The 27,589-nt window shown below is 50.3% G+C and overlaps 1 protein-coding gene and 1 long non-coding RNA gene across 3 annotated transcripts in view; one reads left to right on the top strand and one right to left on the bottom strand.

Moving 5' to 3' along the window:
* C6h14orf132 (similar to human chromosome 14 open reading frame 132) overlaps positions 1–23,171 on the bottom strand; it is a 32,359-nt gene extending 9,188 nt beyond the window's left edge. Inside the window, 1 exon segment of the mRNA NM_001437189.1 lies at positions 22,901–23,171. Coding sequence (NP_001424118.1) covers positions 22,901–22,927 — 27 coding nt within the window. The 5' untranslated portion in view covers positions 22,928–23,171.
* LOC102550757 (uncharacterized) lies at positions 10,211–11,874 on the top strand. 2 transcript variants are annotated; one of them, XR_015623508.1, is made up of 4 exons: positions 10,211–10,425; positions 11,044–11,205; positions 11,335–11,451; positions 11,566–11,874. It is a non-coding gene; the product is annotated as an uncharacterized LOC102550757 (long non-coding RNA). The 2 variants fall into 2 exon arrangements; XR_015623509.1 differs by having other exon boundaries at positions 10,212–10,425; positions 11,335–11,475.
* Positions 23,172–27,589: the final 4,418 nt, after the last annotated feature.

The following is a 27,589-nucleotide window of genomic DNA, read 5'->3' as shown; positions in this document are numbered from 1 at the left end:
AGTTATCGAAGAAAAGAATAGCAACGCATCTGCCTCTTCAGAGAGGAGCAAAAGAAAACAAAAACCTCAACAAAACCAAAACAACAACAACAGCAACAACAACAACAGCCCACCAAGGCTCACCTACACAGAAATGGAATTCTAAGGGAAGGAATGTCAGAAACGAGCCCAGACGTGAGTGCCACCCTTTACAGGAAGATGACTTTGAAGCTGGCTGGGATTCCGTCGTAATCAGACCGTACAGGAAAGCTGACCTGTTTACACTCGCATAGTTTCAGTTTGATCCTGCTTTAGGATACACTTTCATTGCCTCGAAGACTGGGTTTCTTACCATGAAAAGAAAACATCGAGGCTTTGGCGAAGTCCTCCTCTATTGTATCATTTTCCTGTTTTTACTTAAATCTTACGTGCACGAGTACTTTGCTCACATGTACATCTGTGTACAATGTGCATGTGCCCGCAGAGGTCTGAGGAGGGAGTTGGTTCCCTTGGAAACTGAGTTGCAGATGGTTGTGAGCCACCACATGGGTGCTGGGAATTGAACCCAGGTCCTCTGGGAGGATGAGTGCTCCTAACCACTGAGCCATCCAGCCCCAATCCCCCCCTTCCTTTCGTGATCTTAAGCATAATTGTGCACACACTTATGTGGGCTTCTGCCCTTGCACACACATTTTTACTTGTGAAGATGATGAAGATTGTGCCTTCCTACAGGCACAATTTCTTTTTCCCCATTTTATGTGGTGCCTGTAGGTATGTTTGAGCAGCAGGTACTTGTGGTGCTGCTGGAGGGCAGAAGAGATCCCTGGGTCCCCCGGAAGTAGAGACAGTAGCAGGGTGAGCTGCCAGGTGAGTTCTGGGAACCAAACCTGGGTCTCTGCAGGAGCAGTCAGTGCTTCTAACCTCTGGGCTATCTCTCCAGCTCTTCGTGTACAATTTCTCATTTTAACAACCCTGAGGCATCAGTTTCTGGTGCTTAGAGGCAAGCCGCCCTTGCCTCCCCTCCAGGAGACTGATGTGAATTCCTAAAACTTGCGTTGCACAGCGCAACCCGTGAGAATGCCGGCATGTTTTCTCCTGGAGATTAGGAGAATCTCCCTATCTTGATTTAAAGGCTCCTTGTTCCTCCGTCACCCTCCAGCTTCTGGGTGGCAGGCAGGTTATTCACAGAGAGGGATAAGCCAGGGCACACGATTCCAAAGGCCTCTCCTTGCTCTGCTCGGCCCCAGGCCTGGAAGGATCCTCCCCAGAGGCAGAGGAACATACATTAAGCTTAAGGGGTGACCCTGCTGCCTGCATGGCCCGCAGTCCACCACTCTTCTGAGTGGAATCTAAGTGGGAAACTAGGAAGAAATGTCTCCTTCACTTCCCACTAAGGCAGTCAGAACGCAGCCCCGCCATGACCAGAGGCTATAGCAGGACCACTCCCTGACACGGGGTGGGTCAGCTTGACATTAATATATAAAAGGAACTGGTTGTTTCATGCAGTGACTACACTGGATCTCAGGGCTACTCTGTAAAGAGCAGTCATCATAGAGTCCATAGGTGGTTCCCAACCACCTGCTTTAGCTAAGAGCACCTTTAGATAGGAGAGCCCTCAGGGGGCGTCTGGAATCTGTCCTGTGTGCTTTTGTCTTTTGTTGTATTGGAGATGAACACATACTAAGCAAGCACCCTTGTGACTGGGAGTTTTTTTTTAAAGATGATCCTACTATTTTGCCCCAATTAGGTCGTGAATTCACATTTATGGTCCCCCTGCCTCTACCAGCTAGGATACCAGAGCGGACCACCACAGCGACTCTGGGGTGTAATGACTGAAAGATGTCACTAGGGGGCGCGCAGTGCAGGCTGTGTTTCCTGATATCAGAGAAGGTGACTGTTTACAAGGGAGAAATGGCATCACAAAATTATTCTCAGCAATACATTTTTAACCTGTGTGCTTCTGATATATCTGTTATACCACATCGATAAACTAATAAAATTAACACCACTAGCAAACTAACACAAGGACAGCAGCCTATAGGCAGGTGTTCCTCAACATTGCCTAGACCAGTGGTTCTCAACCTTCCTGATGTTGTGACCCTTTAAAGCAGTTCCTCATGGCGAGGTGACCCCCAACGGGAAAATTATTTTCATTGCTACTTCGTAACTGCAAATCTCTTTTGAGAACATAGAAGTATTCTAATCAAGCCCTCCCTCTCCCCCACAAGTGGCCGATTCTGGCCAGTGGGTGTCTGCTGCATTTTGCGCCTTGCTGTCATGGTCACAGTCCTGGCTGCTTTCTGGACCAAGACACTCAGCATGAGAGCTCACTGTGAGGGTGGCTGAATTGGCATGCAGGGGTTGTGAACTCTGCCCGATGTCCACAGGAACCTCAGAGGGTCCTGACACAGCCCTGACCTCCATCCTCTGGTGGGAGTTTCCCTAAGGAGCAGGGTGCCTTCCACAAGGTGGAGGTTACCCAAACCCCTCTGGGGCGTCTCTGGGGGAAAGGGACAGTCTGTCTCTCCAGAAGGAAAGACCTGAGGTTGTTGACTCTGAGGTGACAACAGCAAACATTTTGTGCAGCAGGTACCCATCTTAGGAGGGCACTCAGAAAGAACCTGTCGGGCTCTGGGTGAGGGGTTTGCACTGCCATCCTGGCTTTGCCAAAGCCCTCGGGCAGGTGGGCATTCTCAGGGTCCAGCATGCCTTGTCTTTTCCCACCTTCTCACAGCCTTGGGGCCCAGCTACAAAAGAATATAACATTCTTGTGATATGGACTTTAAATCCACACAGAGATGGCAACATTCCAACCATCCTGTGCCTATGGTAGGCTCTGGTGACCCCAGGAGGCTCTGGGCCAGGAGCCCTATGACAGCTAGCACAGGTGATGTCTAAAAAGTCTCGGGCAGATACTGAGAAGACTGGAGTGAGCCTTCACTGGGCTGTGGGAGCTGTGCAGCAAGACTTCGAGGTAGGCCCCGCCAATACCCTCAGATGAGATGTGTGGTACCCAGCTAACCACGAGAGTCAGGGCAACAATACAGACCCCAAAGGGAAACCAAAGGGCAATCAGTGCCAATGAGATGACTCTGTGGGTCAAGGCACCTAACTGCTTTAATGGAATCCCCAGAGAATATGGTGGACAGAGAGAACCAACTCATACATGTTGTCCTCCGGCCTCCACAGGTATGCCATGGCATGTATACATGTGTTCTCCCCCAGAAAGTGTAATCCTAAAACTGTAAAGAATAATTGCGTCTTGTAACCCAGACCCTCCACTGGACACATTGAAAAGCTATTGTTTATCTGACATTCAGAGAGTCAGCCCTGCGTCTCTCTCTCTCTGCTTCCCCTGACAGGTCTAAGCTTACAGAAGCCGAGAAACAGTGCCAGGGACCACACCCTCAGCTGCTTCTCTTCAGAGCACACCATCTGTGGCCCAGACTCTTGGGTGACCTAGTTCGCCAGAGAATTCCAGACAAGCATCCAGGCGGAGTAAATATTATACAGATAATTCCTCTTAATGCTGAATTCTCACAGTCTCTAATGGTCTAAACACAGAGGGTTGCATGACGTGGTGACCTCATCCACTCTTACCGCTCAGCAAACGCTGAGGATCAACTCTGTACCTGGGGGGCTGGGAAGGTGTCAGTGATATTGCTGTGGGCTGGATCCTGAGGAACCCTCAAAGGCCTGAGTGCTACAGGCTTGGCCTCTAGCTTGTCATCACTGGATAAAAACAGAATGGGATGACTCCACACACACACACTTTCACCGACACGGGTCAGCTGACAGAACATTGAGCGAACTGCTCTTATTACAGTGTGTGTGTGTGTGTGTGTGTGTGTGTGTGTGTGTGTGTGTGTGTGGTGTGCATGCACATATACACACCATACACACACTCACAGGCATGCACATGCATGCATATACATCCTGCATGGAATCACAGGCTAGAAATGCCTTGAGAACCCTTCCCGTCCCTGAGCCTCATGCAGCGACAGGAGATTTTCCAATGGTCAGAACTGATTCATATTTTTGAAATATGAGCACGAGAAGAAAGCTTTGCAAAATGCACACACAGTTCATGTGGGGTCTACTGTTGACCTAAGTGTCCACTGTCCCCTGGTTCCCGAGGTATTGCATTCTATAAGTGTGGTCTGGGGTCTGTGTGTTACTTGCTTCTCCAGGTGTCTGGTGGCTCAGGAGGAAAGTTAGGTACGGACAAGAACAGGGTCTAGAAAGACCAGGCTAGGCTGAGGGAGCGCCCAGGTGGGCGGGCATTTCCTGTGTACGATGTAAATAGCTGGGTAGTCTGAAGGTCCAAACCATCCGGGGTTGATGGTGGAGGAACAGGGTCTCCCAGACAAGGCAACAGAAAGCAGGTGTGGTGGAAAATAAACCCGAAGGTTCCTGGCTCCAGTGGCAGCAGGGTAGCATCTCAAGAGATGGTTGGAGCCATGGGGATGGGGAATGGGAGTGGGAAGAAGCTGTCTAGCTCAGCACCATGGACAGCCCCCACTCCTGGAGCAGGGCTCCATCCAATAAGGACTACCCTGGCAGTAGGGTGGTGTTCTGCTCTGTTAACTACCTCCCTGCGGAACTCTGGCAGGTCCTGGAGAAATGCTAATGCTTGCAGATTTGGAGACTCCCCCAGAGATGGCAGCTGACCCCCTCCCGTCGTTCTTCCTCAGAGACTGTGGAAATATTTGCCGCCTACCAGCACCAGCAAAAGCTGCCATCCTCCTTGCCGGGCACCCACGCTGCAGATTTTGTGTCAAGCAAAGTAGTTCAATGAAAACACAAGGAACATCTACTCCGAGTTTGAGCCAGGCCAGGTGTTAACTGGGACCTTTAGAACCTGAGGGTATTTGGTGACCGACAACCCACCAGATAGGGCCGACATCCTTGTTTTTCAGGTGGGGAAACCAAGGCACGGATGGAAAGTTTCTGAGAGGAGGCTTGGGGAGGTTCAATGACTTCCCCAGAGCTTGAATAGCTCATAAGTAACTAACTGACCAGGAACTAAACTCTAGGTGTTTCAACACACAAACCTCACCATCATCCTGGGGCCACTGTAAGCATTGGTCACCTGGGAGGCCACGGTCACCTCTGTGTCCTACTGTCACTGTGAAGGAGATGCTTCCTCCCTCAAAGGGAACCTCAGCTGGTGGGGAATTTAGAAGTGAGGCTGCAGTATCCAGATGTGGCCAGTTTCATCTGTATTGAGCATACTCAGTGATGTCTGTATCTGATACAGTTCTTCCTCTCTGAGCAGCATCTAACCCTCGAGCTATTAGTGACTTTCATGGGGTCCCATCAGAGCCTGGAGATCGTGGGCCCGGGTCCTAGACAGACGAGCTCAGGTCCTAGCTCCTGCATAGAGCGCTCTACTGTTTCCCCTGAATCCGCTATGCCAGGGCTCTCCCTGTACTTTCCCCGCTCACTCATCCACCCCACCACTGCCCGTGACCCTCTCCATACTCGAAACCCTCCAGAGCCTCCCCTGCCCGTCTCTCTCAGGAGCTCAGACAGAGTGAGCAGGGACTCGTAAGAGGATTCCACCCTGCACCTGGGCCCAGAGAAGCTGCCATTCTGGGGCTCAGAGAGGCCTGGTCCCTTTCCTGAGAAGGCACAGCTTACGAGTAATTGATCAGAAACGGAATTTCAAATCTGCCCATTTCTAACCTTCACCACCCACCTTGAGCTCACAGCTCTCTCTGCCAGAGCCCGACACTAATGAGCCTCCACGGTGAACAAAGTACCAATGACATTACACATGCCTATATTCTTATTATATTATCTGCCTGCTACCACAATTAGCTGTGTGCTTACATTAGGGGCCTGTCTATCTTTCCCCAGGGTTGGGAGCTCTTTAAAGATAGAGAGCCTGGAGTTAGATTTCTCCTTGAATTCTGGTGTGTGTGGTGCACAGCTGCTCCCCTGAAGTAGATGCTAAGAGCTACATCACACTACAATCAAAACACGATGTCCAACTGACAGCCGTGGGCAGAGCGATCCAGCACAGAATGGAGACAGATACCCGCTCTGCCACCCAGCCTCACCCAGGGGTCCAGGAAAAGAAGGGTATTTTTGGAAAACCTGAGAACATTGCAGAGTAAAAAGCAAACAGACTCTTTTCAAGGCTGTTGCCATAGTAACTCCACACACAGCAGAAAAAGGGGGGGAAAAAAACCCCTGCTCTCTCCACAGAGCCATCGTCTTTGATTACTGATAGTGAAAGGAACACTAGCCCTGGGGACAGACATGTTGGATGTGGCCGGCCACCACCTGGGATCCATCCTCTGTGGTGTAGCCCATGGCCACAGTAAGAACTCAGGGTGCCATGGAGGAGCCCGGGCTGCCGTTTGTCTTAGAAGATACCGGTTGAAAACATCAAGGAAAAAGGGCGCCATCTGGCTGGGATGACCCCATCTCCTGGCCACACCTGGCCTCCCGTGAGTGGCTACAGTTGGTTCTTCTGAAGGTCAGCGAGTTTCTGGACAATCTCTCAAAGCAAATGTAAGGCACTGAGGGCTTTAAGGCTTTCTCTTGGGGTCGGGGGCAGCTAGCACAGGCTGCTGCGAACCGAACCTACTCTACCTCAGAGACTCGAGAGCTCTGGACCGCCTCAGTAGCACTGTGGAACCAAGTGTGTATCCCTTTCCCTGAACAGAACAGGGTCTCAGGGCCACGAGGCGAAGGGTGGGAAATCTGACCAACTTGTTCATTCACTCATAAATGAAACAGACACTTTGTTGAGCATCTATTATATGCCAAGAACAGGTCAAAGGCCAGATGTATGAAGAGAGAAACACAGTCCTTTGTCTTGAAGGGGGACAGGAGGAGGATGTAGGAGGGGAAGACATGAAACAGAGACAGCCTACACCAGAGGTACATCCCGGAGTGTGTGGTGGTGGTAGGACGGGATAATGGTGTCAAGTTTGCCTCACGGTTATAATTCTTTGGGATTTTTATTCTTCCTTTGCCTGGGAAAGTTCTCTTTAGCTTGAACTACCAACACACTTCAGACTCTACACTGTGGAGTCTGATGAGTCAAAGGAAACCATCTCCGAAATTCCGGTCTCCTCCATGCAGCACTGTGGCTCCTGGGTGATCCCTGTCACAAGAACACCTGGCTGAGCAGGAGACACACTAAGGCAGCTGTGCTGGCTGATCCCTGACCCCGCTCACTTGTGGTTATTTTTGTGTGTCCAACTGGGTCAGAAGCCAGAGAGTCACCCGTGTCTGGCGGCATTCGGGAAGCGCCATCTGAGCCCTGGCTGAGCACAGGGAGCAAGTCGTGATGTCGTGAAAATGAGGGTGTGTGGGTGTGCGTAGGGGTCAAATCCCTGTTGGCCAGTGGTTGTTCCACACAAGGCCACCAACCTGTCCCCCAGCAGAGAGCACTTCGTAAGAAATAACTTTCTAAGCCCATGCTGTCTGCTGCAGGGGAAGTCTAGGCAGTGAGATTGACTGGGGATGAACACGCAGACAGGAACAAGGGAGTGGGGGACTTTGTCCCACAGTGGCAAACTGATGTTACATTAGGATTTCTGTTTGCCACAGTCAGAGAGATGGGTTGACCCCCATCTTGCCCAGCTCCCAGATGTCTGGTGAAATAGTTTGTCTCTCTTGGGCGAGGGGTCCTGCTTTTGTACCCTGAGAGCTACTCCGAGGGCAATCTGGATAGGGGAGACGGCTGTTTTTTGACCCTGACTGTTCCGGCATGCCCCGGGCACTCAATGCATCGTGTAGGCAAACGGCAGTCCTGTATCATCCTGTAACACTGAATGTTCTCCATGCTGGAGACAAAATCAGCTTAGAAGCCAAACTGTATTATTTCTGATAGTAGTTAGAACATCAAGGGTTATTGGGGCATGGAGCACCCCAAGAAACGATGGATGGTCTTGGCAGTTCAGGAGTGAAGAGGGCACACTGACCCTCTGGTGAAAAGCCCAGGTCGGACTGCAGCTGCCTGGGCTGAGAGGGCCTGTGTGGCCACTGCCCTGGAATTGTGGGTGTGTGCACAATGGGAGCGGCCTTCAGGGAGCTAGGCTGGTGTACCCGGCTCAGAGGGAGCATCTTCAGCTTCATCTTGGAAACCTGGTGAGGGTGTTTGCGAGAGACAGCAACAACCACACTCGTTAAGCCAATTAAGGGCAAAGGAGTCTTTTCAGTAATGGCCAGACCAAGAGGAGGTTAACATCTCTCAAACTTTGCCTCTTGGTGCTGAAGCTCAGGGGTAAAAGCATTTCTAAAAACAAAAACCCATAAAAACCACAATCACATCAGTGTGTGTGTGTGTGTGTGTGTGTGTGTGTGTGTGTGTGTGTAGGGGAGGGCACATCAGTGTCAGAGGTTACTGGAGTAACCTTGTTACTCCTGGCTTTTTGCAGTTTGGCAGGACTTTCCAGCCACATTTGCAGCTGGTGGACAGATCTAGCGACAAACGAAAGAAATGCACAGGCGAGAAGGTGCAGGTACCAATGTGCTCGCCTCGAAGCCGTGAAAAACCGAGTTCAATTCCAGAAGCCGTGTGTAAAGAGCTGTGTATGGCCACAAGTACCTGTAATCCCAACACAGACAAGGCTGAGGCAGGGAATCTCAGGCCAGCCAGCCTGGCCCACTTAGGAACAGGCTAGTGAGAAATCACTCTCACACACAACCTGCTACGTTCTGTCAAGGTGATAAAATACCTTGGCTGGAAGCAACTTGGAGAGTAAAGAGTTTTATTTGGCTGACAGCTCCCCGTTCCGGTGACTCACTGTGGGAAAGCCAGGGCAGGAACTTAAAGCTTCCTGTTCACACTCGGGAGCAGAGCGAGAACAGAGGCAGGGACTCTTGCCTGCTCCCAGCTAGTGTTCTGTCTTATACTGAACAGGACCCCTTGCCTAGGTAGTGGACCTGCCCACAGTGGGCTGGGTCCTCTTACATCAGTGTGCAAGATAATCCCACACGGACCTACCTATAGGCCAACCTGATCTAGATAATTTCTCTAATGCTCACACAGGCAGGGCAAGCGCTTGAACCATTCCTTGCTCTGCCCGTGTGAGCATTAGGTCCAAATCCCCTCAACCTCATAAATGCCAAGTGGGAATGACAGCACACCTGTAATGCCACCTCAGAAGGCGGAGACAGGGACCCTCGGTTGAAGCTAGCCAGTGAGACTAGCCACGGTGAGCTCTGTCTGGGTTTGACTGAGAGCCCTTCCTCAGTGAATAAGACAGAAGAGCGGTCATGGGTAAGATTGCAGCCATGGGCAGAGTCCTTAAGTTGCTATGCAGACTCCTTGGGCCATTCTGTACCTCCCTAGGGAGCCTGAGTGTGAGCAGGAGGCCCAGCTTCTGGCTCCAGTGGCTAAGAGAGGGCTTTGACTCCAAGCCAGAGGAGTCAAAAGTCCGGCATCTTTCCTCAGCATCTGTGAAGTTACACAGGCGGGGAGAAGTCTCGGGCTCATCTCAGTTCTTGACATATTTGTGCTAAGGTTCAAAAATATCTACTGCGCAAACGCTGCAGGGGAGACCTGCATGAACAGAGGCACACAGGAAGGAACGACAGTGTCGCAGAGCAAGCCAGAGGCTAGGCACGCCGTGAGGCACAACTGCACTCCACGGCCCACATCAATGAGGGTATCAGGGCAAGATCCAAAGAGGTGATGGGTTTTCTGAGAAATGCTCTATGAAAACTGATTTATACAAACACCTGGGGAATCAGCTCAGCGCTGGAACACGGGCCCTGCATGCACGGGGCCCTGGGGTCAATCCCAATGTTAATTCATAAAGCCATAAAAGGAGGTGACACAGAGGGAGTACACAAGGTGACCGCTCAAGCACCACACCTACTGGCATTTGTACAGTCCCGTGTAGCTGGTTATTTCTCATGCAGTGTGTGTGTGTGTGTGTGTGTGTGTGTGTGTGTGTGTGTGTGTGTGTCAGAGCTGGAGAAGGGAGTCCTGAGCATGATAGGCAAGGCTATGTGCTTTCACACCCCGCCTCTCACTTGCTTGTTCTGTGGTCCAGTCATGTGCTGGTTGATAACGTCCCTTCCGAACAGAGAAACTGAGGAGTGATGGAGGCAGAGGCAGGCCTGGGACTCGAACCTGTTTCTTGTCTCAGACACTCTCCCAGGCGCTGGGAGACAGGCTGTCTAGAGGAGATGATAAGACTTACTGCCTAGTGTGGCAGGCAGCAGGAAAGGGAAGAAGACCGCTGGCTGAAGACAAGACGGTCACAGTGAATCAGCCAAGTTTCCCGACACTTATGGGTGTCATACTGCTATGTTTAGGCTACAGAATCCCGAGGCTTCTGGTAACTGACCACAGATCTCCCCCTGCACGGTGAGGCCAAGTGCACCGGGGCTTGGAGCGACTCAGTGGCTTCCTGTCAGTACAGTAGAAGGAAGAGCAAGGCTGCCTGCCTCCAGCTGAAGTCACAGCTTTGAGAGGTAGTGGCATCCCCCACCCCTGTAACTCGATCTGCAGACACAGTGGCTACATGCCCTTGATGATATAAAACCTGACTGTGCGTGGGAGATTTGGCCAGCACTCTCTGATGATGAAATGGCTTGCTGGAATTCACACCCGGGTTTCTACCTCTGTGTTCATGGTGCCTCCACCCAGGCCTGGTGTTTGCTCATTGACCTGAGGGTCTCATAGAAGGAGGCCTTTGGTCTGCAGGGGTGTGGCTCGGGTTGCCTGGCACGCTTCCTCTGTGTCTTATCAGAAACCCTATTTCTTTACACTTCCTTGTTATGGCTGTTGGGGACCAGTGGTGTGAGCTGTGTATCCTGGCTCCCACAGCTGTGCTCCCTAACACTGGGTGGCAAGTGGCCTGGGAGAAGGGAGTCAGCGACATTCTGCCTATGGCTGTTAGGGCTTGTCTGGGATTGGGGTGTCCTAGGGCTCTGAGGGGAGAGGACATGGAGGGCTGCAGGGGGAAGAGGAGCCTGCATCATGCTGTGCAGACAGCCCTGAGGCATCAGCTTCCTGGGACCAGTGATGTGCCTATGTCCTGCTCCCCCTCCTGCTTTCCTGATGTCTTTCTACATGTTGCCGGGCTACAGAGCTGACTGGATAGCATTCATCCATGGCCACATCACACGGAGGGTAACCAAGCCTCAGGGAGTGAAACCACCAGAGGGTGTCCTTTAGAGCTTTTGTCCAAATGCCTAGAAGAGTTTGGAGCCCGTACTGGACAAATGCCAGACGTTTGCAGAATTAATGAGGTAGGTGGACATGTCTTTCCCTCTCTCTGGTGAGGAGCGAGCACACACGGGAGCTCACTCAGGGGCATGGAACTCTGGGGCAGCAGAGCTGTCTTCCCAGAGGCTCCCCAAAGCCCCGGTTCTCTTCAGGTGGCAGAGCATCCCCTGTCCCTGGCACCATCCTGGCTTCTGCACTTCAAGTCCCCAGTCCTAAGTGAGCTGTGACAGTTGGTCATGGTGCCCTTGAGTGACCATCCTGAGAGACAAGTATGGAGGTTCCTTCCAAGGAGGGTCAGCTCTTTCTCCGCATACACCCCAGAGCCTGTGGACCCCATGACACCAGGGCAGGTGTCTCCAGCCTTCTGCTTGTTTCCTCCTCAGGACACTAAGAAGCACCCACAGCGCACACCACTGACATGTAAGAGGTTGTATGTGACAAAACGCCAAGTGGAAAGCCAAATGTGCCAGGACCCGGCACATGGCAGCCATGCTGCAGGGACTGAAGGGCGGGAGGAAGCTGGGGTTTGAGGGACAGTGGGGGACACTTTGTGCCGGCAGGAAGTACTGGCCTTCCAGGCCCACTGGGACTCGGCCTGCTTCCTAGCACTCTGTATTCATTGACCTCTGTGCCTGATCTTATTTCATTCATTAAATATTTATCGGGTCTGGTCCTGGGCTAGGGCACAGCGAGTTCGGTGTGTATGAAATGAAGGTCTTTGCTGTCAGGGAGCGTCAGAGAAAGCTTCGAGACTGAAGGCTGAACAGAGCTGTGTAGGAGAGAGGAAGGCTGTGTGGAAAAACACGGTATCCCTGTTTTCCAGGGCTGTCGCCAGTCCATCTCCCCATCTCCCTACCCCCACCCCCAGCCATGTTCTTTCTGCCCACCTCACAGAGTCTGGGCCTGAAGACGATTGTAACGGAAGTGTATCTGACAATTACATGCAACATGTGTATCTGAGCCTCAGAACTCCTTCCAGCACTCTGCAATCAATCGATTAGCTGAACTGCTGGTCCCTGTCGTTGGCAATAGCTTAGCTCTTTTCCCTGCCTGTTTGGGTGACTTTGGGCATGCTCGCTGGATTGCTCTTTGGGGGGTGCCCTGACCCTGAGCCATCTGTGCTACCTGCCCCTGCTTCTTCCACCCGAGGACCGGGTTCCTGCCTTCCTGACGATGCTCTTCATGTCTCTTGTGCTCCAAGATGGGGGAAAGCAACAGAAAAGGGGATAAGGCCTAACTAGGATGCTGCTCCAGTCTGGGCAACCCTTTCCCGACTGCCCGTCTGCATGGCTCAGGGCTCACCAGGCTGCAGGGCCAGATGAACTCCACAGGAGGGAGAAGGAAGGGCAGGACGTCAGAGAAGGAGGCAGCAGTGGCTAACACTGTGGCTGTAGCAGGGCAAACAGTAGGGAGTGGGGGACGGTAGAGCCCATTAGTCACCCCTCAGGCCTCCCTTGGCACAGAAGCCGGGTCTTAATGCATTTCTAATGGGCTTCCGGAGCTCCGTGTTGAGGCTACAGATGGGGGCTCCTCGCGAGACCTGCAGGGGCTGGCTGAGTGGGAGGCGGCCATGCTGAGCCAGGCTCAGTTTGCAGCATCTACTTCCTTCCCTTGGCTTCTTCTTTCCACGGGGCTTCCCACGATCCTGATGTCGGGACAGAAGCCTAAAGAAACTCAGGTTTAGCCAGATTGGGTGGTGGTTACTTATAATCTCAGCATTTGGAAGGTGGAGGCAGGAGGATTTCAAGTTCTAGGACAGCCTGGCCCCCGTAAAACTGAAAACACCCCTCCAAAACCAGCTCCAGCCCCAGCCCTGTCACTGAGATGTACCCCTGATGGCTTCCTGGTATAGCTTCTTCTGGAATGTCCACATGTGCGCGTGCACGACATGCGTATGCGTACACGCGCGCGCGCATGCGCGTGCACACACACGCGCACACACACACGCACACACACACACACATGAAGCATACGCGCGCACACACACAGAAGAATCCATGTGGCCAAGGTAGGCAGTGTGCACGTGACTTTACTTCTCCAACTCGGGCGTCAGACCCTTGCGTGCAATATAAGGATCTGCGTTTTCGAGCTGTATGGCCTACAGAAAGAGAAGCTCGTGTCCAGGGTTCTTGGGTGGACCCAGTGCCTATTTCTTTACCACAATGGGAGAAAAGAGGTTTGGAAATACAGATGCTGAAAAACACAGGGTTAAGAAATTCTGCTTCCAGCCCAGATGGAGTCACTGGAACCAAATTCACTTACTCAACCGGAAAAAGCAAGGTCAGTATTATAAAAACAGTTTTCAGGACGTGGCTGTCAAGCGAGTATGCTTTGAGTATTGAGAGATGGCGGATGGGGAGCCCTAGAGGCTTGAAGAAGGTGTTCATGGTCCCCACAGGCTATGGCTGGGAAGTCAGTCATATGTGTGCACACATTGCTGAGACAGAGGCAACCAAAGAGAGCAGCGAACCACCACTCCCGCTTCCTCCCCTCAGCCACATGGTGGGCCTCATAACTCACAGGGCAGCAGGGAGAATGGGCTGCCCTCGCTAGCTACAGCAGTTACCACCAGACTAAATATGGCACCAACAATGCCTAGGAAACCTTAAAACAATCCCTGGAGAATCCAAGCTGTTCCCAAATGAGTGGTCTTTATCCAGAATAAAGATAAAGGATATTTAAAGGATACAGTAATTCTTTCCGTGTGACCGAGGTGAAATTTACAATGCTTAGCCAGATGTGGTAGTGCACACCTTTAATCTCAGCACTAGAGGAGGCAAAGGCAGAGTTCAAGGCCAGCCTTGTCTATTGAGGGAGTTCCAGGACATCTAGGATCTCTCTCTCTCTCTCTCCCTCTCTCCTTTCCTCCACACCCCCCCCTCTCTCTCTCTCACACACACACACACACACACACACACACATACACACACACAGTCTTAAAAAGAGAGAAGAGAGAGGGGGAGGAGGAGGAGGAAGAGGAGGAAGAAGAGGAGGAAGAGGAGAAGGAAGAGGAAAAGGAAGAGGAGGAAGAAGAGGAGAGGGAGAAGGAGAAGGAGGAGAAAAAAATATACAGTGCTTGGTGTCTGACCAAAAATGACTAGACAGACAAAGAGATGCACCCCAAACTAGAAAGTGAGGGAGTCAGTCACTCAAACACAACTCAGCCTAACAAAACCCAAGAATTAGTGTGAGAGGACATTTAAAACAGGCTTTTATATTGTGTCTCACCTGTTTTAAGAGGCTCAGATAAGCACCGAATGTGTTAAGAAAATGCAAGATAATTTTTAAAGGATGTAAATTACGTGTCTAGAGACAATACCCACAGTCTCTGAGATAGCAATACTCTGGATGGGCTTGGATTAGTTTAATGATGGCTGAATAAAATGGTAGTGGTCCTGAAGAGACGTCAATAACAGCTCCTCGGATGAAACGTGAGAGAAAGAAAAGCACTGGTGGACTGTGGGAAAATCTGAGGCAGCCTAAGAGAGGAATGAAGAGTTTCTAAAGCACAAAGGCCAGAGGAGGGAGCAGAAAATGCACAAAGAACTGATGTCAGAAAAGTCTCCAAATGTGATGAGGCTATAGCCCACGCACACATTTTTAGATTTACTTTATTTTTGATGATGTGTAATTTATGTGGGGCTGGACCCACAGAGGCCAGTAGACAGCATCTGACCTGAGTTAGTAGTGGCCAGATGAGTGTGTTAGGAACCAACTAGGATCCTTTGAGGAGCAACACACACTCTTAACTGTGGAGTCACCTCTCCAGCTCCCCCCACACACATTTCGGAATCCCAAGTGCCAGAAACATGAGGAGAACTGCATAGAGGCACATCCTCCCCACATTGCTCAAACCCAGAGAAAAGGATAAAAATCTTAAAAGCAGCCAGAGGGGGAAAGACACACTATACTTAGAGGAACAGAGCATAGATATCAGAAGATTTTCTCTGGAAACAACACAAGCTAGAAGGTGAAGCCATATTTTTAACTAAACCACCAACTTAGAATGCCCAGACATACAAAAGCTGGAAGAATTCATCCAGCAACTGAATAGCACTAGAGATGCCAAAGCCCCTCCAGGCAGAAAGAAAATAATGTCTCAAAGAAATGAGGCTCTACACAAAAGAAAGAAAAGACGTCAGGAGAAATTACCATATGGAAAAAATATGTAAGGTTTGCCCTTATTATTTAAACAAATTGAAGAAAACTGACTTTTAAAAAAGATAGTAAGTGTTGGTCTATAATATTTATTATATAATAATTATAGTATTGATGTAATATATTATAGTTTACATGTTACATAAAAGTAGCCACCATAGTGCAGAAACTGGAAGAGTAGAAACAGGAGCATGCTACTGTAGCATTTATTACACAGACAAATAGGCTGTGAGCTAAAAAATCTTTAATGAATCTCCTATGTAACCATTAAAATATAAAAACCAAAGATTTATGTCTAAGGAAATTACATAGGAAAATAAGAATTTCTCATCTTAAAAGAAGGCAGAAAGAGGGAACAGAGAACAGTTGGAAAAAAAATAGGAAACAGTGTAATAGATAGTACACTTAAGCTTCACCATATCAACAAATACATTAAGTGTAAATGGTTTAAATACTTCAATTAAAGGGCATTGAACTTAGCCCCTGCCAACCTAGAAACATTTGCTTATAGCAGCTTCATTTATCAACAATATAATCTCCTGTCAACCAAGATAGATAAAGAAATGGTTCATCCAAGAAGAATGCTAGTTGATGCTAAAAAAGAGTGAGCTACCAAGCCATGCAAAGACAGGGCAGATCTGGGGTGGTGACACACTAGACTTAAGCAAAGTATGGAGACAGCAAACAGATGACTGGGAGCTGAGAGTGGGAGAGAAGAGAGAACACTGAGGATATTTTAGGGCAGTGGAAATAGTCTGCATGATGCCATATCATGAAGGATGCACATCATCACATATGTGTTCAAACACGCGTAATGTCCAACACGAAGAGTATTGTGAACTATATGCTTTGGCTAAAGTTGACATGTCAACACAAATTCTCCAGTGTCCCTTGGCCCCTGTAGTGACGGATGCAGATGATGGGAGAGGCTCTGCATGCCAGACTGAGGGCTTATGGGAAATCATTACATTCCCCTCTTGACTTTTCTGTGAACCTTTAACTTCTCAGAACCAACTACCAACCACCAATCAGGATCATCACCTACAACCAACCACCAACCACGACCGCCATTGACAATGACCAAGACAACCACCACCACCACCAACAAAACTAAAAAAAAAAAAAGGGTAACAAGTACAGATACCCACACTTGCATCCTAGCTGTACAACCATGGGCAGGTGGCCTCTGTTTCCTGATTTGTACAATGAGTCTCCAGAGAACCCATCTCTTGTAAAGATCTGGTGAGAGTCCCTGTATGGTTGGGTACCATGCCTTGCACTATGTACATAGGAGATAAATAGTGGCCGTGAAGGGAAGGGACAGGACATCTCAGGGAGACAGAATGGGCAGAGAAGGCCCAAGTATTAGTCTCTGACTCTCAGGGCAGAAGAAGCTAGGGTTTGGCTCAATAGCAAGAAAGAGAACACAGGAATTGATGCATAAGCAGTATTTGCTTGGAGATGCACGGCCCCATACCCGCCCACGAAGTCCTAGGTTTTAAAATATTCCCTAGAAATTTGACCCAGAAAAGTGTCTGTGATGTAGATGTCTTTGTTAACTGTTCATTATGCTCCTCAAGAAATGTCGCACAGCTACCTCTGAGACAAGCCTGATGAGAACACTCCATGCTTACTAAGTCTTTTCAGTGAGAATTTGAAGGAGACAAGCCCTCTGGTTAGGCGTGTCCTTCTTGAATCTTGTCCTATAAAACTGTGAGCAGTTTAGATGTCTCCTTTAGGTCTCTTAGCAACCTCAAGAATCAACAGGAACCAGGCATCCCATGACGAGGCTGGTCAGGTTGCTACAGATTCCTAATTCATCGTTAGCGTTCAAAAATCCAATCTGGAGGTTGGAGAGTTGGCTCAGTAGGTCAGGTGCTTGCACAGCAAACTCAAGAACTGAGTTGGAGACCCAGAACCCACATAAAGAGCCAGGCACAGTGACACCTGCTAGCAATCCCAGTGCTGGGGAGGCAGAGACAGAAGGATCCCCAGGATCAGTAGCCACACAGACCTCCTAGTGAACTGCTGAGCTGCAGGGTCAGTGAAAGGCTTTATACTAAGAGCTAAGGAAGAAATCAGTGGGGGAAAACACCCGCTAATGACCTCGGCCCCCCCATGCTTATAGTCTACACGTGCGAACACATGCAAACACACATACACACGCACACACACATGCACACATCCACACGTGAGTGCACACATGCACAAACATACACATAACATACATGCACAAACACACATACAAACATACACATGTACACATACATGCACACATACACACATGTACACATACACACACATACATACACACATGTACACATACATGCACACATACACACATGTACACATACATACACACATGTACACATACATGCACACACAAACACACACACACATACATGCACACAGACACAGCACATGAACATCACCATTTCTACTTCCTCTAAAACACAGAAGAACCACTGCCCCAGCCCGTGTATGTGCCTGGCACAAATGAGACCTGTAGCATGGGACCTCCAGATCAGGCCCCTACTCTTCAGGGCGCCCCTCACTACCCTGCTCCTCTCCATGAAGCCACCCAGCTGGCCGCAGGCTCCCTGGCTCTGTCCTCTAATGCTTCATCACCTGCCCCTCTGCTCCAGCCCAACAAATGGCTTGCAGTGATCCCTGCTGGTAAGGACACACTGTGTCAAGGCGGTGCTGACCAGCGCATGCTGGTTCCTCTGTCCACCTCCCTTCTCCTGTGTGCACGACCATTATATAACCTTCAAGCTAAGCTCTATCAAAGGTGGCCCTGGTGGGCTCCAGAGTCCTAGGCCACGCTGCGTCTTGTCTCACAATCCACTGTGGGCTTGACACGCAGTGAATCCCCACCCGATGAACAAGATGAGCAGCATCGCATTCCCATTTCAAAGGTGAAGAACTTGAGACTTGGAGGAGCATGTGCTCGCTCAGTCTCTAGGGTGGGCGGGGAGGTCTTCAGATGCTATTATCAGCTGAACTCTGTCCCCTTCAAGAAAGGCACTAAAGTCCCAACCCAGAACCTTTATTTATAGACAGATTCTCTGCATGTGTGCACACAGGGTCACCCTATCTAAGGTTCTAAGGTGACCCTCATCTCACTGGGGACCATGGGAATGGGGCATGGACAGAGAAGATGCCATGTAACCATAGAAGCAGAGGTGAGAGTGACATCTGTAAAGGACAAGGGACACCAGCGGTGGCAAGGGACACCTTGATGCCCAATTGAAGGTGAGCAGACCTCTTTCCAGGCCTTCAGTGCCCAGGACAGTGGACGCCCGTGTGTGGACTTCTGGCCTCAGAGCTGATGGAGAAGAAATTCTAGTGGTGTAGCTGGCTTTTCTGTTCATTTTTACCTTTAAGAACTGGCTTAAACATGGGCAGAAACACAATGTTTTGTGTATCTGAGAAAATGGGGGATTGATTTTCTGAGGCTAATTCTAGAAGGGTTCATTGCACCCCCACTTCTTGGTCTGCTCTGAAGGAGAGGAGGGATGAGTATGAGATAGCCTTGGATCAGCAGAGGGGGCTCCACTCTCTTGCTTGTAGAGAAGGTGGCTGTGCTTCTAGGCTCCCCTGTTTCCTCACAGTCTGAACCATGGGAGGAACAGTCCCCTGCTGGACTGCAGGTGACAGGTACAATCTACAGGAGGGAGATGCTCATGTTTGGAGCCTCACGTTTTTGCTTTAAATATTTTAAGCTGTGACATCACTGTTGCATTTGGGACTTTCTGGGGACACTTGTCTTTTTATGACCCAAGACTGGCCAGAGAGCCAGGGACATGCTTCAACCAAGGGCAGGGAGGGGACCCTGCTGGCTGAGTGTCTCTCTAGGGCTCTGTCACTGGAAGTACTGTTCTTATGTGGATTCCTGGGTGGGACCGGGGGTAAGGGCTGGGGGACTTCTAACAGCCACAGGGGAGTCTAAAGCCAGGAACATTGATTACTACTGGACAGACACCAGTCGCTTTAGGCACAGTCCAAGAAAGAAGCATGACCGAGATCTCACACATGCTTGATCCAAAGGGCACAGGAAAGTGCAGTTCCTCTCACAAATCCTAAGGGAATGAGTGTGGGGTCCCAGTAATATCCCATTTCCTGCATGGGAACCTCAATGGCTCTCCTCAGAGTAGATGCTCACTGGTCGCAGGTGACTTCTCAGGACCCAGTCTCAGACATTCCCAAGTGTGACCAATACAACGAACTCAGAGTCTAGAAGTCACTAGTGAGCAGCCCAGGTTTGAAGGAGTGTTAAAGCAGATCTCAGCTCCTGAGGGAGAAAATGGGTGTCAGCCATCTTTGAGTGCAAGAATCTGGGCTCTATCCTGGACATCCTCTCTCTCCCCAGCACTGGAGTCTTGGTGACCCTGCCCATCTCGTCACCTCTGGCTGCAGGAAAATGGATGCCCTCCACGTCTACAATCTCCAAAACTGCAGGATCCAGGGACTTCAGGGAACTGTACTGGCAAAGGTGACCAAGTGCCTAGAGCTGTGCAGGGCCCGCCTTAAACCTTTGAGGCCTAGCCTCTCCCAGAGCCTCTCTCAGCCTCCTCCAGAGCAGGACGGATACACCTCTGTGTCAGGGTAACAATCCATGCCCCGCAGCTGGCGGGGCATCATCTCAACATTTATTTTTGCAGCTCCAAATCCTTCCAAGGGCTTGCAAGCTAAGTTGCAGACAGGAATCTTATTCAGCATTAGCTGTCCTTGAAGGCAGGAAGCCCAGGTCTGGAGTCAGGTGGGTCTGGTTTCATTCCCTACACCCGTGAAGGTACTCCTGGCCCCACCCATTCCTCCAGCTTCCATCCACAGGCAGGCAGGGCGGGAAGGGGGCACACAGAAGGTTTCCCTAGGCACCGCTTTACTGATGCCATTTCTGTGCTGAAGAACTCACAAAGGCTCCCACTACGCTATGATTCTACCCAAGCTTCTCAGATCAGTCAGCACCTTCCGTAACCTGGTCCTGACCACACCCCCACCCATCCCCACACTAGATCCACTGTGTCTCCACTCCTCTAGCTCTCTGAAGGGCTCTGGATTGCCCTGAGCCCTCCCTCCCTCTACCTCCATGCCGCTTTCTTCTCAAGCTTACCGGGGGCCATCTGCCTGTCGTCCTACTATGTCTACCGCCTCCTCAGAGTCCTGCTGATGGCGTTCACACTTGGCGTCTTGCATGGACTTGCTGTCCACATGAGTGTCCTCTCGTGAGCACACATCTCATCTCGCCCACATCCAATCATCTAAGAGAGGCTTTTTGAAGACCTACTATGTGCTGCTCAGTGCTGAGCCCAATAGTTGGTCTGTTTTTCTCTTGCTGAGTCCTGATCTAAGCAATGCCTTATAACTACCCTGAAAGAGGACCTAGGTCCCATCCAACTCTGTCCCTCAGCGCTCCTGCCCCTGTGCTTGGCAGGGTATGTGACACAAGGGGCTAAAGAAGGAAATTGTGTGCCAATATTTCTCTGCAGGAGCTCACTGCCAGACAAGACTGGTAAGAGGAAACAACCCCCCCAACACACACACATACACACACACACACACACACACACACACACACACACACACATACACACACACCAGGTGCTCACTCCCACACACTGCTAGGTCCTACAGATTACAAAACATAGCGATTCTCTTCCTATGGGAACAGGGAGACAGGTCTACACCAGGGAGCAATGCTGAGTACAACCAAGCCTGTGTTGTGCAGGAGGCACCATGGCTCCAGCACTTCCAGAAGGAGAGAAGAGATGAGCCATCCTGGAGTTTGTCCCTAGGGTGAAGTCACAAGGGGGAAATGCCCAATCTCTGAAGATCCTAGGGTCTAGGTTCACAGCCAGCTTCCTTCCTCATGAACTGCATGTCCTGGGGGTAAACTACTCCCTCTCCCTGACATCAGGCACCCTGATCAGCACAACTTCAGGCTAATAGAACTTGCAGGAGTTCACACATAGTAGGTCCTCAACCAACCTTAGTGTGCCTTTCACTGGTGTGCCTACTCACATTTTCCTTCTTTTCGGCAAGCATGGTGCTGAGCATGTAATCAATGCCGTGTGACAGCAGGGACAAACTGACCAATTGAAGTGTGAGTTATAAAAACAAAAACAAAACCCCACTGCAGCAGCCACCACCACAAATCCCAGACTCCTCCCGGCTCTGCCCACAGGTGCTGAAAAAGCCCTGTTTATTTGTCAGGTCACCATAGCAACTGTGGATGCTCTAGCTAGCCTCAAGGTTAGTTACTAATGATCAATTTATCCTGTATCCATGGGAACCCCAGCTTCTGTGGGATGCAGAGAGGAAGGCAGCTACAGACATCCTGTGAGCTTTTCTCTTCTCCTCAGTTAGAGCTCAGCTAACCCCACCTCCATCTAGAGTGGTAGTGACTGTTTCCCATATGATGGTGTTTACACACGGTTAGAACATGGTGAACTGGGCCACTGGTAAAGAACAGCGTGTTATTGGGGTGGTTAGAGGTCACAACTTGCTTGCCTAAAGCTGGGTCCTGATTCCCCAGAGGCAACATGGAGACTGACTCCTTTGAGGCTTCCATTTGTGACCATATCTACTCTGGTTTTTGAAGTTACATTTTAAACAGACTTCCACCACATGGGTAAAGTTTGGAAAAAGGAAAGTGTCCCTTCAAACATCACCCCCGAAAACAAGCAGCAGTGTTTGGGGGGCCCTTGGCCAGCACCCAGGAGACAACAAGGTGTCTTCCCTGTCACTCTGCTCCCAACATGACCGCAGAAGATGAAATGTCATGGTTTGGGACTTGTGTCCAGCCAAATATAGCCCTGTAGCCACACTGTGGTCAACTCTGGGTCTTCCCAGGGACCACACAAAATCCCAGAAAAGGGTGTGTGTGTGTGTGTCTTTGTTTTGGCTCAAGAGTACACCTAAGATCACAACTCCAGGGGATTCTTCTGTAGCGGAGACCAGGCAGCTCGCCAAGAGGTCATTTGTCCACCTGCCACGAGGAACCTGTTTTGTGTGGAGGGGACGGGTGGTGGTTCCCGGCTCAAACCCAATACAAAGCAAGAATGCTTTTAAGCATCCCTCTCTATCACAAAGCCCTGTCACTGCCTTTCTGAGCGATAGGGGCTAAAGTCCCACCCACAGTGGGAAGGAAATGGGGGGTGCCCCGAGGTTACCAACAAGTGATGGAGTACCAGCGCCAAGCAAAACCAGTATGGGCAGAGCAGCTTCCCCTCTGCCAGTCCCAGGGGCTCCAGAGTAAACAGCGGGTGGGGGTTGGGCTGGGAGGGGCGACTCCAGCGGCCCAGGCTCCTCGGAACTGTCTTGCTTAGAAGTGGGGGTGCTCAATGGAGACAGTCCTATCGCATCCTTCGGTGTGCAAGGGGCATGGGCCACTTCACCCAGGACAGCCAAGCTCCCGAAGACGCGAACCAGGTGGGGCTCCCTGGTTCGGGACAAAGGACCTGGACACGGACGCTATTGCTGCACGGGGGAGGACAGCGGGGCTGGGGTCCTGCAAACTTGGGGACCCCAGGGCGCGTGGGGAGGATTCCAGGTTACCTGCGCGGCCATAAAAGACAGATCCATGGTGTCACGGCTGGTGTGGCTGCTGCTGCTGCCTGCGCTCCAGTCCTCGCTGCTGCTGTCGTCGCTGTCGCCGCTGCGGGTCCAGCCTCCCGCACAGTTATCAGGGAGCCGGCGGAACCGCGAGCAGGTGCCCTCGGGCCCCGGCGAGCGTAACCTCAGCAGCCCCGGCGTGGTGGCGCGTCTCTGAAAGCCCTCACAGCCCTGGCTGGCTCCAGGCTCCGGTTCCAGACGCCTCCAAGTGGGCGGGAGACCCCGGGCGCGGCGCCCCTTCACGTGACCATTCCCAGCCACACCCCCGGGGCGGGCCAAGACAGACAGACCCTTAATTTCTAACAGTCCTCTCAGTGCCCTGGCCGAATGGGGAAACTGAGACCTGAGGCGGGCCAGCTAGGTTGGTGAGCCAGCCTCCAACTCAAATCCAGCGAGATGGGTACCCCTTCTCAGCGCACTTGACTCCAGCCCTACTGGGTCCTCCAACAGTGCTTTCGGGGAGTTGGTTGAGTAGACGCACCTGTCTTAGCAGCACTGCTCCTAGACTTCTGAGTGCTTGGCTCTTGAACTAGGCAGAACAAAGCAGAAAGTCTAGCATTTTTGTATTGTGTGGTTTGGGTGAATTAGTGCTTGTTTGAACCCGGGTATCCTTGTTGATAGAATGAGAGTAACAGAACCTAGGAATTAAGTAAGATGCGGCACGTGTCACAGGGTGATGTGTAGCGTGACCAGTGTCCCTTATTGGTGACCATGGAGTGAATGGCATATGCAACTTGTAGATGTGCCTGTGGTTCTGTTACCACAAAGTAGCCCAAGCCACGGTCATCGCTGCAATGAAGGGCCACAGAGGGGCCTGCTGTTCACGGTGTGTGTGTGTGTGTGTGTGTGTGTGTGTGTGTGTGTGTGCGCGCGCGCGCGCTCGCGCGTGTGTGTCTATGGCTATGTGTGTCCGTGAGTGCGTGCATGTGTGTGTGTGTGCGTGTCCGTGCGTGCGTGTGTGTGCGTGTGTGTGTGTGTGTCCCCATCCTGTCATTCTCGTTCTCCCCTCCCCCTTTCCTTTCCTCCTTCCCACCTCCCACCCTGCTCTTCCGGTTTGTTTTCTCTCTTGCTTCACGGGGTCTCTAACTCTTCCAGGCTCAGCTCTTCCTCTCTCCACTTACAGCATCTCTGTACCCTTCCGGCCCAAGTACTGGTCTCCAGTCTTCAGTCCAGAACCCCGCTGGTTCCCACCCCTCGACGGCAGCGGTTTCCAGACTTCCTAGAGCTGCAACCCTTCAATACAATTCCTCATGCTGCGGTGGTCCCTGACCATAAAATTATTTTGGTTGCCACATCACTATTGTTATGATTTGTAACGTAAGCATCTGACATGCAGGATATCTGAAATGTGATTCTTGTGAAAGGGTCATTTGACCCCAAACGGGTCGTGACCCTGAGGTTGAGAACCCGCTCTATGTCCTAGCAGTTCCTCAGCCTGCCTAGAACCTTCACACCCTCTGCTTCTCTGCACTTTCACCATTTAGTCATACCTGCAGAGGTCTGTAGGGGTGTGTGTGTGTGTGTGTGTTTGTGTGTGTGTGTGTGTGTGTGATGCACAGCTTAAATAATAAACCCCCCCCCCCGCAGTCTAACAAAAAGAATAAATGGAGCTGGAGAAATGGCTGGGCCATGAAAGGTTCAGGCTCATGATTACAAAGACGGAGCAATGGTCTTTAAACCCTGACAGCCATCTCTTTAAAGCTCTTTATTGCCTGTCCCACTGTCCCAGCCGCCTGTAATCTAAGTCTTCACGGTTCCCCACTGGTCTGTTCTCCACCTCTGTACTTCTATCGTTTCAGGAAAGTTCTATAAGTGGAATTATGTCTGATAACCCTCTGGGGTCAGTGTCAATCCACTTGGCTACCTGGAGGTTCATCCAGGTTGTCATGGACACAGCAGTTTGTTTCTTTCTATTGCTGGGCAGTATTTTATTTTACTGATGTACCACAGTTTAACTACATGTCTGTCAAAGGATGTCTGCTATGTTTCTGTTCTTTGGTGCTTATGAAAGCACCCGCTGTACACATTCATCTCTGAGATTTTGCATGATCACGTCAATTCCCATGGCTATGGTCCTGGAACAGTGTCACTTCTACAGTATATCCGGAAGATTAGTGCCTTGCATGGCCCCTTGTTGCTGTAAAATTATAAAAAAAATAAAATGCTGTCTTTTATCCCCACTATGTCTGGCACTGCAGTGCCCCAAGATATCTGGTAGATATCTTGCCAGAAATACACATCCCAATTCTGTGACAGCTTAGTGTCTCTAGCTGCCACACACTCTCTTAAACTTAAATCGCTACATGAAAGAACTCACGACACAATAACCTCTGATCCAATTGATAAGATATAATTGCTCACCTAAACATACAAAGCTCTTTACACACCCATCCCTTAAGAATATTTATAACAACCTGTAAATGCACAGAGAGGAATCTTGACATCAGCCTCCATGTTCTCTCCGAGGTTTCCTCCAGTTCCTCTGTCTCCTGTCTCCTTCTGTTCCCGGTTCCTCCTCTTCCCTCAAACTTTTCTCCCACCCATCCTTCCTTCTCATCCAATGACAGGCCTCGTTGTATCTTGTACCTGCCTCACCTATATGACATCATCCTACAGCTCTTTGCCCTGCAGGCCTGGCCTTGCCCTCTAGAAACCCAGACAGTTCTTCCAGCTGTGCTCTGTAGGAAGAGAGGGACTGGCTGAAGGCAACCCAGTTGTTTTAGTTCTGCTTTGCAAGTTCCCTGAGCACCTGTGGTCGGTCCATACCCAACTCTAGCCCTGCGTCCTTGAACAAGGCTCATCTGCCCTCCTTGTCCCTGGGCTGTGGGCCTTTCACCTTTGAAAGAAGATGAGGGTAGCCAGTCAGCATGAAGTTTACCCCCTGTCCTTCATCACCTCTCGGTGGTAAACACTGGTTCATCACACAGAAAAAAGGAAAAGGTGACTTCCCATGATGGCTGAGAACTCCACAGTTGTCCCCAGAGAGTGAATCTTTGGCGTATTTCTGGTCACTTAAATGGACTTCTTTTTACACATTCAAGTTAGGAAGTCTTGGCACACCGATGTAATATTTTTCCTTTTCTTTCTCATGCTATGTGTATCAGTAGTCCCAATTTACTGCAGAATGGCCTTCTACTGAACCAGTAACCGAGGCCTATCCAGCTACTGTCCTGTCAATGGAAACTGGGGTTATGCCAAACCCTTGGCTGTCGTGAATACGTTTCTCATGCACACTGGTGTCGAAATTTCTTTGGAGACATTCTGTCTGATCTGCGCACATCCTCAGTAGGACGCAAGAGTCTTAGTTGACTCACCTTCTTGCCAACACTTAGCACTTTCATTGCTCTTCCTTTAGCCACCCTCGTGGGTGTGAAGTAGCATTTCCTTAAGTCTCAGATACGGATTTCTGTGACTACGGATGATGCTGAGGGAGAGTTCATGGGCTCAGGGGCTAGTCAGTGATCTCTCTCCCTCTGCAGATGGTCTGTACAAATCGTTTACTCCTGCTTGGATCGTTTGCTGTTTTGATATTGAGTTGCTAGTGTTCTGTACATATTCTGGAAACACGTTTTATACCAGACACGTGAAAGTGTTTTCCCAGCCTGTGGCATTTTTAGCTTTAATAAAATCTAATGAATTTTTAAAATCCCATCTAAAAGCACGCCTCACCTTTGTTCTTCTTTATGCTCCAAACTGTCACCTATTTTTATTTTATAGGATATATGAGATAAAGGTTGGGGTTTTTCTTTTCTAAAACCATATCCAGCTGTCCCAGAGCCATTTCTTATAAAGACCATTCTGTTACCATTAAATTGCCCAGAGCGGGAGGCTGTGCTAAAGAGCCTTTAGGGTGACACCCACTCTGAAGCTCTGCCAGCATTTCTCCTTAAACGTCTGGCTCCCACCTTAACCCTCTCCTGACAGAGTGTCTAATTATAGACTCACTCTTCTCTCTAAATGATCTACAAAGGGATGCTCACCAGGCCGTCGAACAAACCTTGGAGGTCTCTTTGAGTTCTGTTGGCGGTTCACTTAGTGGTGTCTCCTGAGTTGCCAATCTGGCCAGTACTGGGCTCTGACTGTCCCCTTCTATGTGATGCTGCCCCAATCAGAAGAGGGTGATGTTCAGGTGCTCTGTGTATGTAGACTGCACAAGGGTACAGGGACTTATGATCCAACCACACTCCTTTCTGTGGCTGGGTAAGGGGTTGCGTCTGCCCAGAGGAAGAGGGGTCTCTGTGATCACCATGGCCAGCAGAGCAACAATCTGTGGGAGATAAGGAAATAGTTCAGGCCAACATGACTAAGTAGCTGGTGTTGGTTCAAACTTCGGGTGTCTGACCCTGAGCGATTCAGTTCAGTCACATTTAAGTACAGCACAACTTGGTGTAAACTTCCCTGGTGATCATTAACTCAATCCCATACACACCACAAGCTTTAGACATGGCTACATCAAAACTCTTTGTAACATACGTGTGATGGGTTCTGTACGTTGACAAGCTCACTGTAAGGGTCTGGGGGAGGATCCAGTGTGGTCTCGGTCACACACATAGCACAAAGGTCACTAGGCTATAAATCATGTCTGCTCCTAGCCTTCTGGGCTGATAACAGGTTATACATCCCTCCCTTTGA

This window comes from Rattus norvegicus, chromosome 6 (genome assembly GCF_021556685.1).
Source record: "Rattus norvegicus strain SHRSP/BbbUtx chromosome 6, alternate assembly SHRSP_T2T, whole genome shotgun sequence".
Lineage (NCBI taxonomy): Eukaryota > Metazoa > Chordata > Mammalia > Rodentia > Muridae > Rattus > Rattus norvegicus.
The sequence above is the reverse complement of the archived record's forward strand: the minus strand, read 5'-3'. Positions and strand labels throughout refer to the sequence as shown.